Below are 14776 nucleotides of genomic sequence, written 5' to 3' on the forward strand. Positions count from 1 at the left end.
AACTCATACGGAAGTGGCTTCAGATTCTCAGTGCTGTGCTTTAACCCGCTGCGCCACCAGGGAGGGCCAAGCTGCTTAGTTTTAATTGGTACTTCTCCAGTTTTTCTAAGTTAAACAGACTTTCAGTTTTATATCGCACACTGTTCCTATTTGAGGTTTAAAGCATTCTCCTTAGATAAAGGTATGTGAAGTGTCATAGCCCTAACAGTTATGTGTAGCGGAGTCCTTGGAAATCACGGAGTCCGTGGCTTAAAACATGTTCTACATGTTATGTGATCATTGATACCTGTGGCTAAGTTGCAGTGTGAGGGGCCCTAAGTGAGCATATAGGCGAGTTTTTAATAATTACATGACATGTAAGTCATCATTTTATAATCTTTAAACTACTTATCTGTTTACTTCCGCATCAATTGTTTCTTCTACCAACCTTTATGCCATTCATATTTAACATCAGATATTCATGGCTTGTGTTTTAACTTGTGCTATTCATCCCACTTTTCTTGGCATACATCAAGACCCAGCTCAAATATTACCTTTTCAAGTTATCTGTTACTATTAGTAAGAATTATTTTCTTTTTCTGTTCATCTTTGCCTCTCAGGACCCTAACATAGTGTAAGATACATAATAAAATAAAGACTTAAGGGTATGTCGTAGTATGAGTAATGCTAGATTAGGTTCTACTGCAAATCAGTTGATTCAAAAATAAAAATTGAAAGATTTTAGAGGTACATATATTTTATTTTGAAGCTGTTCATCTATAATATCTAACCTAGTTATATGATTAAGTTACCATTAACATTGTGTAAGAGATTTGCTTGGGAAGTTTGATATTTACTTGTGGAAAAAATTAATTTTATCCTAAAGTTGCTTTGTTTACACAGAGAATGTCCAAGCACACTGATGCAGCGGGAGAAGTACTATTGGAAAGAAAAGGTTGTGCGGGAGTTATAACACTAAACAGACCAAAGTACCTAAATGCTTTGAACCTTAATATGATTCGGCAGATTTACCCACAGCTAAAGGTTGGTAATTTTATGAAAATAATTCTCTGATAAGTCTTAATATAACACTTCTGGTACTCTCTCCCATGGAATCACAGGAGCTTCATGATGCTATTAATTAATAGAATTGACCCTTATTAATCCTTAAGTCTCCAGTGTTTTCTCCAAGCTGTCACCCTGGACTAGCTTTTGTGACAGGGAGCTCATTGCCTCATGAAATAGTCCTTCCAGTTTTTTAGAGCTCTGTTTCCACTGTATTCTGCTACTTTCGCTCTCTGACCTTTTAATCAGTAAACTAGTTCTGCTTCTTAGGGCACAAGCATCCAAATCTCATCTTTCTCATGACATTTCTCATTTTGATTTTAAGATAACTGAGGTTGAATTGCTTGGCCAGCTGTTAGAAGTAAAAAGCATTACTGAGTGAATTGAATAGGATAGTAGAAAGCATGATTTAAAAGTCAGCCTATTTGTGTTTCACATTACTGTTTCACATTACTGTTTATTAATAGTACAGGTAGGGAAGTTAGTCTCTCTGTGCCTCACTTTCCTCACCTGTGGAGTAGGAATGGTTGTATTTCATTGGATTGTGATGAAGAATAAGTGAGTTATTATACCTAATAGGATGGGTGACATAGGTGTTGAGCAGTTGATAGTTCTCTCCCTGGTCACTACTTAATACTTTATTTTATGAGTCTTTTCCACTTGTTATATCTGTTGGGGCTACCTTGTAATATATCTAGGTATGATAAAAAATAAGCATTCCAGATCACTTGAACTAGAGTGAAAACAGTAGGTATGTCCTACTGTTGTATGTCCTACAGGCTTCATTAACAAACCTTGTTGGAACACTGTTAATGAAGCCTGTATCGCATTAGTCATTTGGACAATTGTGTCTGCTTCTTCATTTCTCAAGTACAAAATTTATAGAGTCCCTATTAATTTTTTTATCTGATTAATTTTTTAATTTGATCATGGTTCTAGCTCTCTGAATTTCCATCAGCTCTTGATTATTTCACCCTATTGACTAGATGTCAGTACCAACCCAAAATTACTTGCAGATTTGATTAGTGTGAGCAGCTTCACTCTGTTGATGACAAATTTGTCAGTAAGACAGAACTCTGTATCACCCCACTAGAAAGGTGATTGCTTTACTAATGGTCTTTGGGCTGATGTGTCCCTAGATTTACAAGTTTATGTAACAAGACATTATTTAGTCTGTATTTTCCCCCCTTGGTCTCAAAGTTACCTTGGGAAAGATTTTATATGCCATCATAAACTTAAGATTATGAAACAAACTTAAGTCAGAAAAGAAAATGAAGTTGGGAATCCATCTCTCTGGGTATGCTTTATAAAGCTTATGCTTTATATATACCCGTATTGAACTATATATTTACACATAGACTCATACATATGTATCTATCCAGATGTATATGAGTTTGTATTCATCATGTGCTTATACCACCTTCTTTTATATTTGACTAGAAATGGGAACAAGATCCTGGAACTTTCCTGATCATTATAAAGGGAACTGGAGGAAAGGCTTTCTGTGCTGGTGGTGATATCAAAGGTAAAATCATTCTTTTGCCCTTCACCTAAAATTATAGAATGATAAAATATTGATAAATGATAGAATGATAAAATATTGACAGATGTTTGTATTGCATTGTAATTTGGTTTATTTTTTTAGGATTTGGTTATAAAGTTAATCTTATGTATTTAGGACAAAAACTTTAAAAGTACTTTGTATTTAATATTAGAAAAAATTGGGGACAAAAGTAAGGTTTTTTTGTTTTGTTTTTTTTTCTTAAGCTTCATATATGCCCTCCTAAAACTCAGATATTTTGTCCCTTTCTATGAATCTTCATAAACAGACACAGTCTGGTCTTGTTGGGTGATTCTCTAAATACCACACACGCTCACATGTCCATGATTTTTCTTACTGATTATAATTCCAAAGTAACCATGTTCTTAATTATGGCATTTATCCTGTTGTGTTGTCATATTTTTATATGCATCTAAACAAACAGGATAAGGTTAAAGTAACTAATTCCCCTTTTCTTGTGTAGATCAACCCATAGTCATTTAAGTATTAAATGGAATGAAATCCAGTCAATTAAGTATTAGAAGTATTAAGGGAGAAGAAATGTTCATTCTGAAGACCAGTACTCATTGTCACCGCTAGTTGTCAATATATGACATCTACTGAGAATGATTTTTACCTTTTGTATTTTGTTTCTAATGGAATTAGTAAAATCCAGGGATCCAGGGGTGATTTTTTTTTTCTTGTGCTCTTATTTTATTTGTGCATTTGTGTGTGTGTGTCTGTATTGTGTTAAGACATAAATATTTGGGTCAGCTTAAATACAGAAGTTTATAGAAAGCCATTACATTTGAAATAGGAAAACACTTGATTCAACACATCATTTCAAGTACCTATTAAAATTGGTAAAACTGAGTCTTAAAGGTGAAACTAAATTTTTGGCTGGGTAGTCTGATTTATTAAGTGACTAATTTTCTGATTTATTCTTTTGCCCACAACATGAATATATTTAAAATGTTTTTCAGCCTGCAATTTAACTTTCCTCTGGAGTTGGGCATATTATCTTTTCAGTTGACGTAAATATAATCTTACAGATTGATTTTGGCTTCTTCTGACTATGAATTATTTCCTTCACATAGGCCTACCTGTATACTGATATTTGGAAATACAATCGTAATTTATAGAATTATTCTAGTGTCCATGTATAAAGCAATGGGCTTCAATAACAGGAAATTTGTAGTTTAAATAGCCTAAGATGGTAAGTGACCACTCAAATTTTTTAAAATATTATGAACATTATTGCATTTTAACTTACATGAAACTAATAGTTTATAAGAAGAATTAGCTTAGAATGATGAAAGAAAGTGTAAGAATTTTGAGGTAAAAATAACTTCATTTCATAGGCAACACAGCTTGAGCTCTCTTTTCCTTTTAGTATTTAGTAAGTAATGATGAAGACTGAGTAAGAGGCAAGTGAAGAGGAGTTTGGGCGTACATATATCAATGAGAAAATAGATGTTCAGATTTCCCTGAGTAGGAAATATTATTTTTTTCCCCTCAAAACCAAGAAAGGAAGTCAACATTTCAAACAGTTTGAGGGAAAATAGATCACAGTTGTCTAATTAATGTAAAAATTGAGAAGCAGTCAACAACTTTTATGAACAAAAAAAGGATAACAATTTTTATGTAGCTCTTAATCATAGAAGAAGCAATGTATATACTTAGTATTTTAAAATTTGTATTTTAGTAGGTTATTCTCGTAGGACTTAAAGATAGGAAAAGCATCATTTTTGTGAAGTTACATTTCTATCTCACCTTTGCTGTTCTGTTTTAGTCTTTTAAGGGTATTTATTACTTGTTTCTATTTCTGTGCCTTTTTCTTCCTCTAATTGGACCTTTTCTCTACCTCTTAATTTTGACTCAGGGAAATCCTCTCTTAATTGCACCTCTTCTCTCATCATTGCAGGGCTCCGCCTTACAGTGGGCATAGCACAAGAATGTATTAGTCTTTCTTGTTTACCTGAGCACCTCACCAGTCATCTTGATGTCTTATCTGCAACACCTACAGCAGTGTGTGGTACCTAGTAGATATTCAAGGAATGTTTTCCTGTGAAATGAACAAGACAGAAATATTTAACTATATGGAGTATATTATAGTATTGTGTATATACACATTGTATGTGTTTATGTGTGTGTAAAATGGCTTTATGTTAAAATATATTACCAAAGGCAATGTATATCCAAAGATGTTTGTTTGACTGGAAGTTAGTCAAAAGAAAATGGATTTTGTGGGAATATGTAATTTCTAATTTACACATGATAATTTGTAAAATGTACTTAGTAGGAATTGTTGCCTTAAACTTTTGAATTGGACTGTAGATATTAGGCTGTGTCTGAAATACAGGCAGCTTCCAAACTTTAATAAACACCAATTTCCCTCTGGTATTTAGTTTTCTTTCTTTTATTTTTTTTTAGCTGTGTCAGAAGCTGGAAAGGCAAAACAAAAGTTAGCTCAAGACTTCTTCAGAGAAGAGTATATGCTGAATAGTGCCATTGGTACGTGTGCTGCTCTGCTGAGAGCTTTGAAAATGCAATCATGAAATAAGTTACCCAATATGAATTGTTAAAAATGTAATATATAGGTATTCTAATCTTTTATATGTTACATACCAGGCATAAGGGTGATTAATCTAATAATGCTTATTATGACTTATGAGTATGACTGCTTATTCAAGAACAATTTGCACTTTTAGTAGGCTACACCTGACTACCATTGTCATAAAACTAATAAGAAAACATGGAATTCTTATAACATGACACTTACTTGGGCAACAAAAACTGGGGTCCCAGTTTTCTATATAAAATGAAACATTACTTTTTATTTTAGAGAACTCTAGAATGAAAACTTTTTTTTCCTAAGATTTATTTATTTATGCATACAGAACTGGAATACAGGCCAGAGCTGTGGGGGTGAGAGGATTCACCAGAGAGAGTGGGGAGCAGAACAGGCAGATCAACGAAGTACACTGCTAAGGGGAGCCGTGGCTTGCTTGCAGTGCTGCATCCTAACTCACTGTGCCACCAAGGAGGGCCTGATTGAAAATTTTCTTATCAATATTTCAGTTTTCATTGAAGTGAAACAGTACTTCCATATAAGTGTGTGTTTCAGAATGTAGGGAGTACTACAACATCAATTTTTTTTTTGCTTGTTTTAATATTTATTTTAATGGAAATGGGTAATGGTGGTCAAAAGGTAAAAACTTCCAATTACAAGACAAATAAGTTTTGGGAAATTATATACAACATGGTTATAATAAGTAGCAATATTGTATATTTGAAACTTGATAAGAGTAGATTTTAGAAGTTTTCATTACAAAGAGGAAAAATATTTCATTATGTGAGGTGGTGGATGTTAACTGTACTTACAGTAACTATTTCACAGTGTAACTTATTTAAGTCATGTACACTTTGGACTTACACAGTGTTTATTTCAATTGTGTCTACGTAAAACTGGAAATATTTTAAAATATTGAATACTACATATTAATAGTATTGAATACTACAGAACATATATTCCTTGTTGTTAAAAACAAATTAGAATGGTATGTACAGTTATGTAAATCTCAGAAATACAAAGTAATACTGTTTTTGTTTTATCTCCAGCATCTGGAGATTTCTTCTGATTGGTTTTGAATGTAGATATACAAAAAAAATTTACCTTCCCCCCCTAGAATTTCCATGTTTTAGAAGTAGGAATGTAGAGAAGAGAATAGTCTCACTTTAGCTCATTGAAGCAAATGTTAGTCTAACATTTCACAGATCAAATTTATTAGAGAATGTTTCATTATTCTGATATACCAGTACTATCTAATAGACATCCGTGATGATGAAGATATTTTGTCTTTGCTGTCTGATATGAGAGCCACTAGCCATATGTGGTGATTGAATCCTGAAATGCGACAGGTATGGCCAAAAACCTGAATTTTAAATTTTATATTATAATAATTGGTTTAATTAAAGTAGCTGCCTTTGGCTAGTGAAGGCAGAATTTTTCATAAAAGGAGTTGGGAGAAAACCTCTGAGCAGTTAATATGCTAATATACATAGAAAAGGCCTCATATTTCTATACATTGTAAAATTTCTATACATTATAATGGCATTTTAGCTGGTAAGGAACTTGACATATTCTAGCTTCATATATGGCACCAATTAACTTCTGATATTTTATATCTGAAATACATTTTTCAATAGTTGGAAATGTGTGTGTGTTTGGTGATAGCAGGTAATATGTATGGAGTGACATATTAAAAATAATATTTTAGAAATCATCTATTTAATTTATTTTGTGATTGCTTATAAATTTTCCCTAGATACTCATACTCAATTGATTTTTAGAAAAAGGAAATACATTGCATTTTGAATATTGTTAACTAACTACCCCTCTATTTTTTTTAGAATCTTGCCAGAAACCATATGTCGCACTTATTCATGGAATTACAATGGGTGGGGTAAGTAGCTTGTTTTTCTTTCAGATATATGTAATTTTTATTAAAAATAAGTTAACTATTAAATGGAAGTCATATGATTAATATACTATAGTAAAACTCATTGAAACAGTCATGTTTGGGTTTGGATCCTTGCAGATTTGGTGTGTAATTTTTGCTCATAACACATTTAGACAATTTCAGCCTAAAATACTGTGTTCTTTATTATTGTAATTTTAACTTTATCTAGTTTTTAAAAAAGATTTATTTATACATACAAGAACTGGGATACAAGGCCAGTTGGGGCCGGGGAATGGTGAGAGGATTTATCAGAGACAAGAGTGGGAAGCAGAACAGACAGATTGACTGAAATACAGTGCTGGGGGAACATCTGGCAAGACTGGAAAGGTCTGCTGTACCATGTGGGCCAGCTCCCTGGTCTGTGATCGAATTCATTCTGCAGTGGCTGACAATAGCTTGTTAGTGCTGAGACTTAAAATATTAAGTCTCCCCTTGTGCCACTAGGGAGTCCCTTAACTTTATCTAGTTAACAGAATTTCTGGCTTTAAAATCTATGGCTCCTTTTCTGCATATAATTAAAATGATTGCTTCCACCAACCTCACGAATAAAAGTGGGATGTTTAATTTTTAGACCCTGGTTAGTGTGGACATGGTTGCCTAAATTATTGCACAAAATGTTCATTAGTGAAATAATTCTTTATGTAATTTTCTGATACTGCATGTTAGTAGACATTTTTAAATCTTAGCTATCTAAAATATCACTTGCTTTGAATAACTTGATCTAGAGTTGGAGAAATTTTGAAATAATTGCAAAAAAGTGATATATTTTATGTCACTGACTATAACAAAAACAAGCCTTTAAAAGGTGAAACATAATGGTTCTTCTTGGCAGTAAATGAAGATTTTATTAGCTAGTGGGAGGCCAAAGAATGGAATTTACCAGTTTTTTCACATTCAATGTTTTAAGGATTTTGTCACTGGGAATATAAGAAGTCCTCCTCTTTTTCTAATAGTACCACAGTAGATAAAGCATCTTGGGCCTCAGGAAATGGTTAAATCTGACACATCAGTTTTGGAAAGAATTTTACTAGTAGCAATTTGTTTAAAAAGTTATTTCAAGGACAATTTATACCTTTCTGCTAGCTGTTAGGTACTAAGCACAAGTTGATTGTACTTTTTGTCAAAGAATTGTTAACATGGGGAAAACATTTGGAGAAAATACTGTAGAAAAAGAAGCAGGAAAAGAATCTGAATCTTTGAAGGAAGAATTACCATATGAAAATAAAGATAATCTAAACAAAATGAAAACAAAAACAGAAGATGTGGATGGCCCAGTAAAATATGAAAACACCCCTAAGAAAATGACATGTTCAGATAAAGGGGCATCAGATGGAAAGGAGAACTGGAAACAAGGAAGGGTGATTGGAGACTAAAATACATAGCAGGGTTCATTTTTCTACTTAGAAGGCAATAGACTAGGAGTTAAATTTTAAATTACACATAATAAAGTTAAAAAATAAAAAATAAAAAATAAAGTTAAAAAATTACACATCTGTGGTGGACAGACTTGACATTCTCACCAAAAGGATAAAGATAAACTTACTGAGGTGTAATGAATATAAAAGAAAGATTCTAGAAACCCTAAAAAGGAATGTTAACTATCCTATGGAACGTAAATCAATCAATTGGAATAGAAGTGATGAGTAGTAAATTTCATTAATAACAAACTCTCGAAGCTGAGATGTGCATACTTAATAGAAATAGCATTCTAGATACTGAAAAATAACCTACACCTAGCTAAAGCTCACATAGGTTTTTTTTTTTTTCTTTAACTAGAAGCAAAAAAATGAGGGGTATAAGGACAATTGGTGAAAACACTCATATCCAAAGGAAAATAAATCTATCTTCACACTTTGTTACAGCTAATACTAGAAGTCAATGGAACCAGGAGTTTTCTGACCAAATTGTCAGTAAAAGACAAATATTCTTAGAAATAAATGGACTTGGAAAATAGGTTGCTGACTTACTGTTGCTGAAAATATTTCAAAAAACATTTAATCTGGTTAATCTGGTTGCCCAAAAGATCACTCAAATAACACAAGACTAGTTTCAATATGAAAGAATTAATAAACTGTATTTTCAGTGAGTAGAACTTCAATCTTTTCATAGGAACCTGAGAACAAGTTTTACCTTACCATATCACATCTGAATGAATTGATTGTGTCTTTTGGCCCCTTTGATGTGTTTAAGGGGGTTCAGGGTTTACATATAAATCCTAAGTATGTTACAGCCTAGCATATTCTATTTTAATGAGAAGAAAAACAGCAAGATAATTTGTCTTGAATAGAGTGAGTAAGGGTAATATTCTTATTTTTGGTTTCTGTATTTACTTTCAGAGTAGAATGACTTTCAAAATAAAAATATACTTTATAGGACTACTCTTTCTTGACCTGAAAATCACCAGAAAGTTAAGTTTTAGTGCCTTAAGGCAATGTTTGCAAAGATGTTGTCTCTGTAACAGTAGTATTGAGAGCAGTTGGGAAATTTTTAGATATATTTATCCTTTGGCCCTACTGTGGAACTAGACTATCAGGGGTGGGGCTTAGCAGTCTTTTTTGACAAATCTCCCGTGTGATTCTAAGTCATGTTAAGTGTGAGCACCATTGCCCTAGGGCATCCAATATATTGTATATATTGAATCAACTGTCCTGTTTCTATTCTGTACTTTTAAAATGGAGCTAATTTTGTCATCTCTGAGGGAATTGAGAAAATAGTCATCTTTTGTTATCTGTGGTTCCCCTAAAAAAAAAAAAGCCCCACCTGTCTTTTCTCCCATCAGCTCACCTACCTGCTCACATGTACTAATGTATCCATAAAGATTGAAATTTTACCCTAATATTTGGCTGTCTTAAATACTATTGTGGTTAGATAGCACTCCCTCTTCTGCTGACTCAGCACATTGAAACTGTACTCCAGATTTGAGGTTTATACTTTATATTTATTAGGAAATAGGCCTTATCTCCCCAAGCAGTATTGATAGTTTATAAAAGCAAGGACTGTCCTGCCTTAATTAAAAAAAAAATCTTTCCATAAAAACTAGGACACAAAGTACATTTAATAAATTATGTATTGAAAGAATTCTACTCTAAAGAAACATTTTATATAGTCCTTGAAATAGTAAAATTTACAACTTTGAAGTGAGTAGGCTCTTTTTGATTTGTAATCAGAGCTTTGTATGTATTCTTGGTTTTGATAATCTTGGTAAATCTAAACCTCTTAGTGGACTCTATTTTAAAAATAACCCTCTAGATCAGTGACTCAGTTTTGGCTGCATTTTAGAATTACTTTGGAGTCTTTTTAAAAATTCTAGTGGCCAGGCTTTACTCAACTCCCAGAAAATCATTAAGTCAGATTATTGGCTTTTTAAAGCTTCCTGGTGATGCCAATTTGAAGCAGTTCTTAACAGCTAAAGTGCTAGTGATTTCTAATTATTGTGTGGTTCAGTGTTACAGATGGCCCTTTTTTAGGAATTCCCTACGGACAAAGGTTTTCCCACATTACCATGTATCAGGATCACTGGAAGGGCTAGTAAAAATGTAGATTCCTCCTCCCTCTCCCAATTCCAGTTTTGTCAGTCTGACTGGTGGCCTCCAAATTGCAATTCTTACAAGTTCCCAAGTGATACTGATGCTGGTGGTGATGGGACAGCTCATTTTCAGAACCACTACAGTAGGCATTGTTGAGAACACAGTTTGTTATTCAGAAGACCTTTATTTTTCAGTAGAATTTTAGTGTTGATCAAAAATGTTTAGTAATACATTTAAAATCCTACTATAGAGCTGAGAGTTGGGTAAGACAAATATGGCTATAGAAAATATGTATAATTAGTATCTGTCTTTATTTTGATCAATAATTTTGAAAGGATAGTAGAATTATAAGAAAACAAGAATAATCCATACGATGGCACCACAGACCTTAATCCTCCCAATCCCCCCCACTCTTTAAAGATCTTTTTCCTACTATTTTCCAGTAAGGAAAATGGGAGTTTGCAACTCATTATTCACCTTAGAGTAGTACAGCATTTTGTAGAAGGGATGGTTGAGTTCTAGGCTTCAGATTTTAGAAACTCAAACATATGCTTGATAATTTTGAATAGTAAAGTAATATTTGAGTGACTTTCCAATTTGTTGATCAAAATTATGTAAAATTGTGAAGAGACAATTTTTATGGATAGTGATCTGAAGGAATAGTTTATTGTGCTTCCTAAGAAGCAAAGATTGTAATTTCTTTTATCTACATTTAAACATCTAAGGTCACTTTCTCGAGAAGGGAAATTTGTTTTAAAAATTATAATTTTTAGTTGATATAGAAAACGTCTTTGAAGTTTTATTCAACATTTAACACCATTCACTTTTCCCTCTGTAAATAAAATGAATTTAAAGAATTTTTTAAATTTTCTTTTTTCCTTTTCCACCCTTTCTAGTTAGCCCCCCCCCTTTCTTCCTTTTCTTTCCAATGGACTTTGTAATAGAAACAAAGTTGGCTCCTCCAAACTAAGTCAAAATGTGATACTGTTTTTGTGTTTCTCAAATTATCTTTAAAATGCTGGTAGCAGAAGGGTTTTGCTGTCTAATAGTAAATTAAAAGTTTTAAGTCATAACTTAGAGAGGGGTATGCTTTTTTCTTTAAAAATTGTTGTAATATTGGTTTACAATATTGTATATGTAAGCCAATTGTATATATAGGTTCACACCTCATCACATATGTTGCCATACCAAACCCACCACCAAAGCACCCCTAGTTTCTTTTCTCATTAATTTTTTACATCATTGTATTCCTTAGTCCTCATGTCACCTGTGAACCATCATATTATTCCCTTGTGTTCATCCCACCACTGTTTTGCCTCTCTGCTCCTTTGCTATATGTCTCAGTTCTATGGTCAGCTTGCTAGTTTTGACTTTTTCTTGATGAAAGGGATGTGTTCTACGAATACAGAACACACAGTGAACATATCCAATAACCAAATAACTTTTTCTCCCAGCATTGTTTGAAACTAGCCATACTCTGAGCCCATACTATAAGCCGTGAGACCAGCTTCAAGTATTACTCTCTTTCTGTGACCCCCAGGACCTGTGCTCAGATAGGATGTGACAGGGAAGCAGAGGGTCCAGATGACTTCCCATTTACATGGAAAGTTGATTAGTGCTTTATTAAATGGAAACTACTGGATCAGATTAGCTTTAACCATTGATTGATGGGATTGAGACTGGGTCTTTTTCTTAAACATTATAGAGTTCTCAAATGTTGAATTATGTTAATGTGTTGTAAAGGTCTGTAAGACATAACAGGTACTCCTTTTTTCAATTTTAAAAGGTTTTCTGATACTAATGACAATTGAATAGATGACATTTTAAGAAATCATTTTGTAATAAAACGCTAGGTTTTTCTTAATTGCATGCAGTTACTTAATAGAATCCAAGAGGGGAATCTTTTATAGAAGCTTATGTATGAGGGGGTGAAATAATTTTATTGTTACAGAAGATTTTAGAATTCAGCTTACATTAGTATTCTGCGCCCCCCTACCCCACTTCCCCGCATTATTTATATTTCTTGATTTTTTTAAGCAGTTATTCTGATTCTCCAATTTACATTTTACAAATAGAAACACTGAAAATTTACTGGTCATGCCATTTTTATATGAAAAAAAAACCCGAAAAGATTTCAAAAGATAAAATATATGGTCATTAACAAGGCCTGGGAAAAAAATACTAAGTTTACATTTTGCCATGTCAGTTGCCCATGCTTGAGACTTCCATTGTAAAGGCTACGATCCGTCAACCAAAGGATGTTTTTTTCCTTGCAGTTCAGCTACAAAGGGTGTGTCAATCATGTATTTACTCTTGCACATAATTCATCAGTAATGTTCCTTTAACAACAACTAAGTGAGTAGCTTAGCTGTATAAATGTGTGTGTATATATATAAATGATTATAGAATTACCAATCATAATACAGTGAATGGGAACATTCTTATGATAGACATAGAATCATAATCATGTCTAATGTTACATTTCTTTTTTCCAACTTTTTGGAAATATCATTGACAAATAAAATTGTATTTGACAAATAAAATTGTGTTTATCCCATCACTGTTTTGCCTCCCTGCTCCTTTGCTATATGTCACAGTTCTGTGGTTAGCTGACCATACAAAAATGTACAAAATGTACTTCAGATACAAAAGTGTATCTGACCATACAAAAATATACAAAACCTCATGATTTGATATATGAATACATTATGTAAGAATCATCTCCTCTGATGTTATTCATCTTATAACTGAAAGTTTGCACCCTTTTTCCAACCTTCTACTCATCACCGCCCTGTCCCCTGACCCCCTCACCCTTGGAAGTCACCATTCTGTTCTGTTTCTGTAAGATACTTTTTTTTTTTTCAGCTTCCACATATAGTTGGTACCATGAAGTATTTGTCTTTCTCTGGCTTATTTCAGTTAGTATAATGCTCTTCAGTTTTATTTCCTTCTCTTAAGGCCAAATAATAAACCAGCCAGTGTGTGCGCATCACATTTTCTTTATTCATTCATGTGTTAATAGACACTGGGTTGTTTTCATATCTGAACTTTCATGAATACGCTAGTGAACACAGGAGTACAGATATCTTGTCAATATAATGATTTTGTTTTCTTTGGATATATACCCAGAAGTAAAATTGCTGAGTTTCATATTAGTTCTTTTAATTCTTGAGAAATACTGTGTTAAACTATACCAGTTTGCATACCCACCAAGAGCATAAAAGTTTTCCTTTTCTTCACATTCCCAGCATTATCTTCTGTCCTTTTTGATAACAGACATCCTGAAGTTTAAGGTTTTGATTGTAACTCCTTGGTGTAGTGATATCGAATGTTTTCATATACCTATAGGTGATTTTATGTATTTCTTTGAAATAATTAAATATGCAGGTCTTTTTTTTTTTCCATTTTAAAATCTGATTTTTTCTTTTTGGTTAGTTATATGAATTGCTTGTACATTTTGGATATTACCTCAATTATTCCCTTATATTTTATTCCCTTATATTTTCTGTGGGCATTTTATAATTTCAGTTTTTGTCTTCAAGTCTTAAAATCTATTTGAATTGACTTTGGTATAAGTATAAGATAGGTCCAGTTTTTTAAAATGTGGATATCCAGTTTTCCCAACATCATTCATTGAAGGGATTATCCATTCCCCATTGTTTATTCTTAGTTCCTTTGTCAAAAATTGATTGACATGTATGTGTGACTTTATTTCCAGATTCTGTTTCATTGATACATGCCTGTTTGATAAATATAACTTTGTAATATAGTTTGAAACGCCTATAGCTCTGTTCTTTCCCAAAACTGCTTTGACTATCTGCAGTATTTTGTGGTTTCACATTATTTTAGTAGTGTTTTATTTCTGTTTTTGGAATTTCAATGTAAATTGTATTTAATTAATAGATTGCATTGTGTAGTATGGGCATTTTTTTTTTCTTTTTAAAGATTTATTTATTTGTACATACAGAACTGGGGTACAGGCCAGAGGCTCAGGAGCGGTGAGAGGCTTCACCAGAGACAGAGTAAGGAACAGAACAGGCAGATGAACGAAGTACACTGCTGAGGGGAGCAGCGGGGCGGGTCAGGAGAGGTCTGCCACACCATGTGGTCACCTCCGGGTCAGGCGGGGATCGAACTCATGC

General features: G+C 33.1%; 1 protein-coding gene across 2 annotated transcripts in view; it reads left to right on the forward strand.

Annotated features, from left to right (window-relative positions):
* HIBCH (3-hydroxyisobutyryl-CoA hydrolase) overlaps window positions 1-14776 on the forward strand; it is a 53319-nt gene that overhangs the window by 14335 nt on the left and 24208 nt on the right. For both annotated transcript variants that reach the window (XM_012727692.1, XM_012727694.1), the window contains exons 3-6: window positions 883-1023; window positions 2485-2569; window positions 5018-5098; window positions 6998-7050. In XM_012727692.1, the coding sequence (XP_012583146.1) occupies window positions 883-1023; window positions 2485-2569; window positions 5018-5098; window positions 6998-7050 (360 nt within the window). The remainder of the gene's footprint in view (window positions 1-882; window positions 1024-2484; window positions 2570-5017; window positions 5099-6997; window positions 7051-14776) is intronic.

The sequence above is a fragment of the Condylura cristata genome, unplaced genomic scaffold (assembly GCF_000260355.1).
Source record: "Condylura cristata isolate star-nosed mole 26May11 unplaced genomic scaffold, ConCri1.0 scaffold00002, whole genome shotgun sequence".
Taxonomy (NCBI): Eukaryota; Metazoa; Chordata; class Mammalia; order Eulipotyphla; family Talpidae; genus Condylura; species Condylura cristata.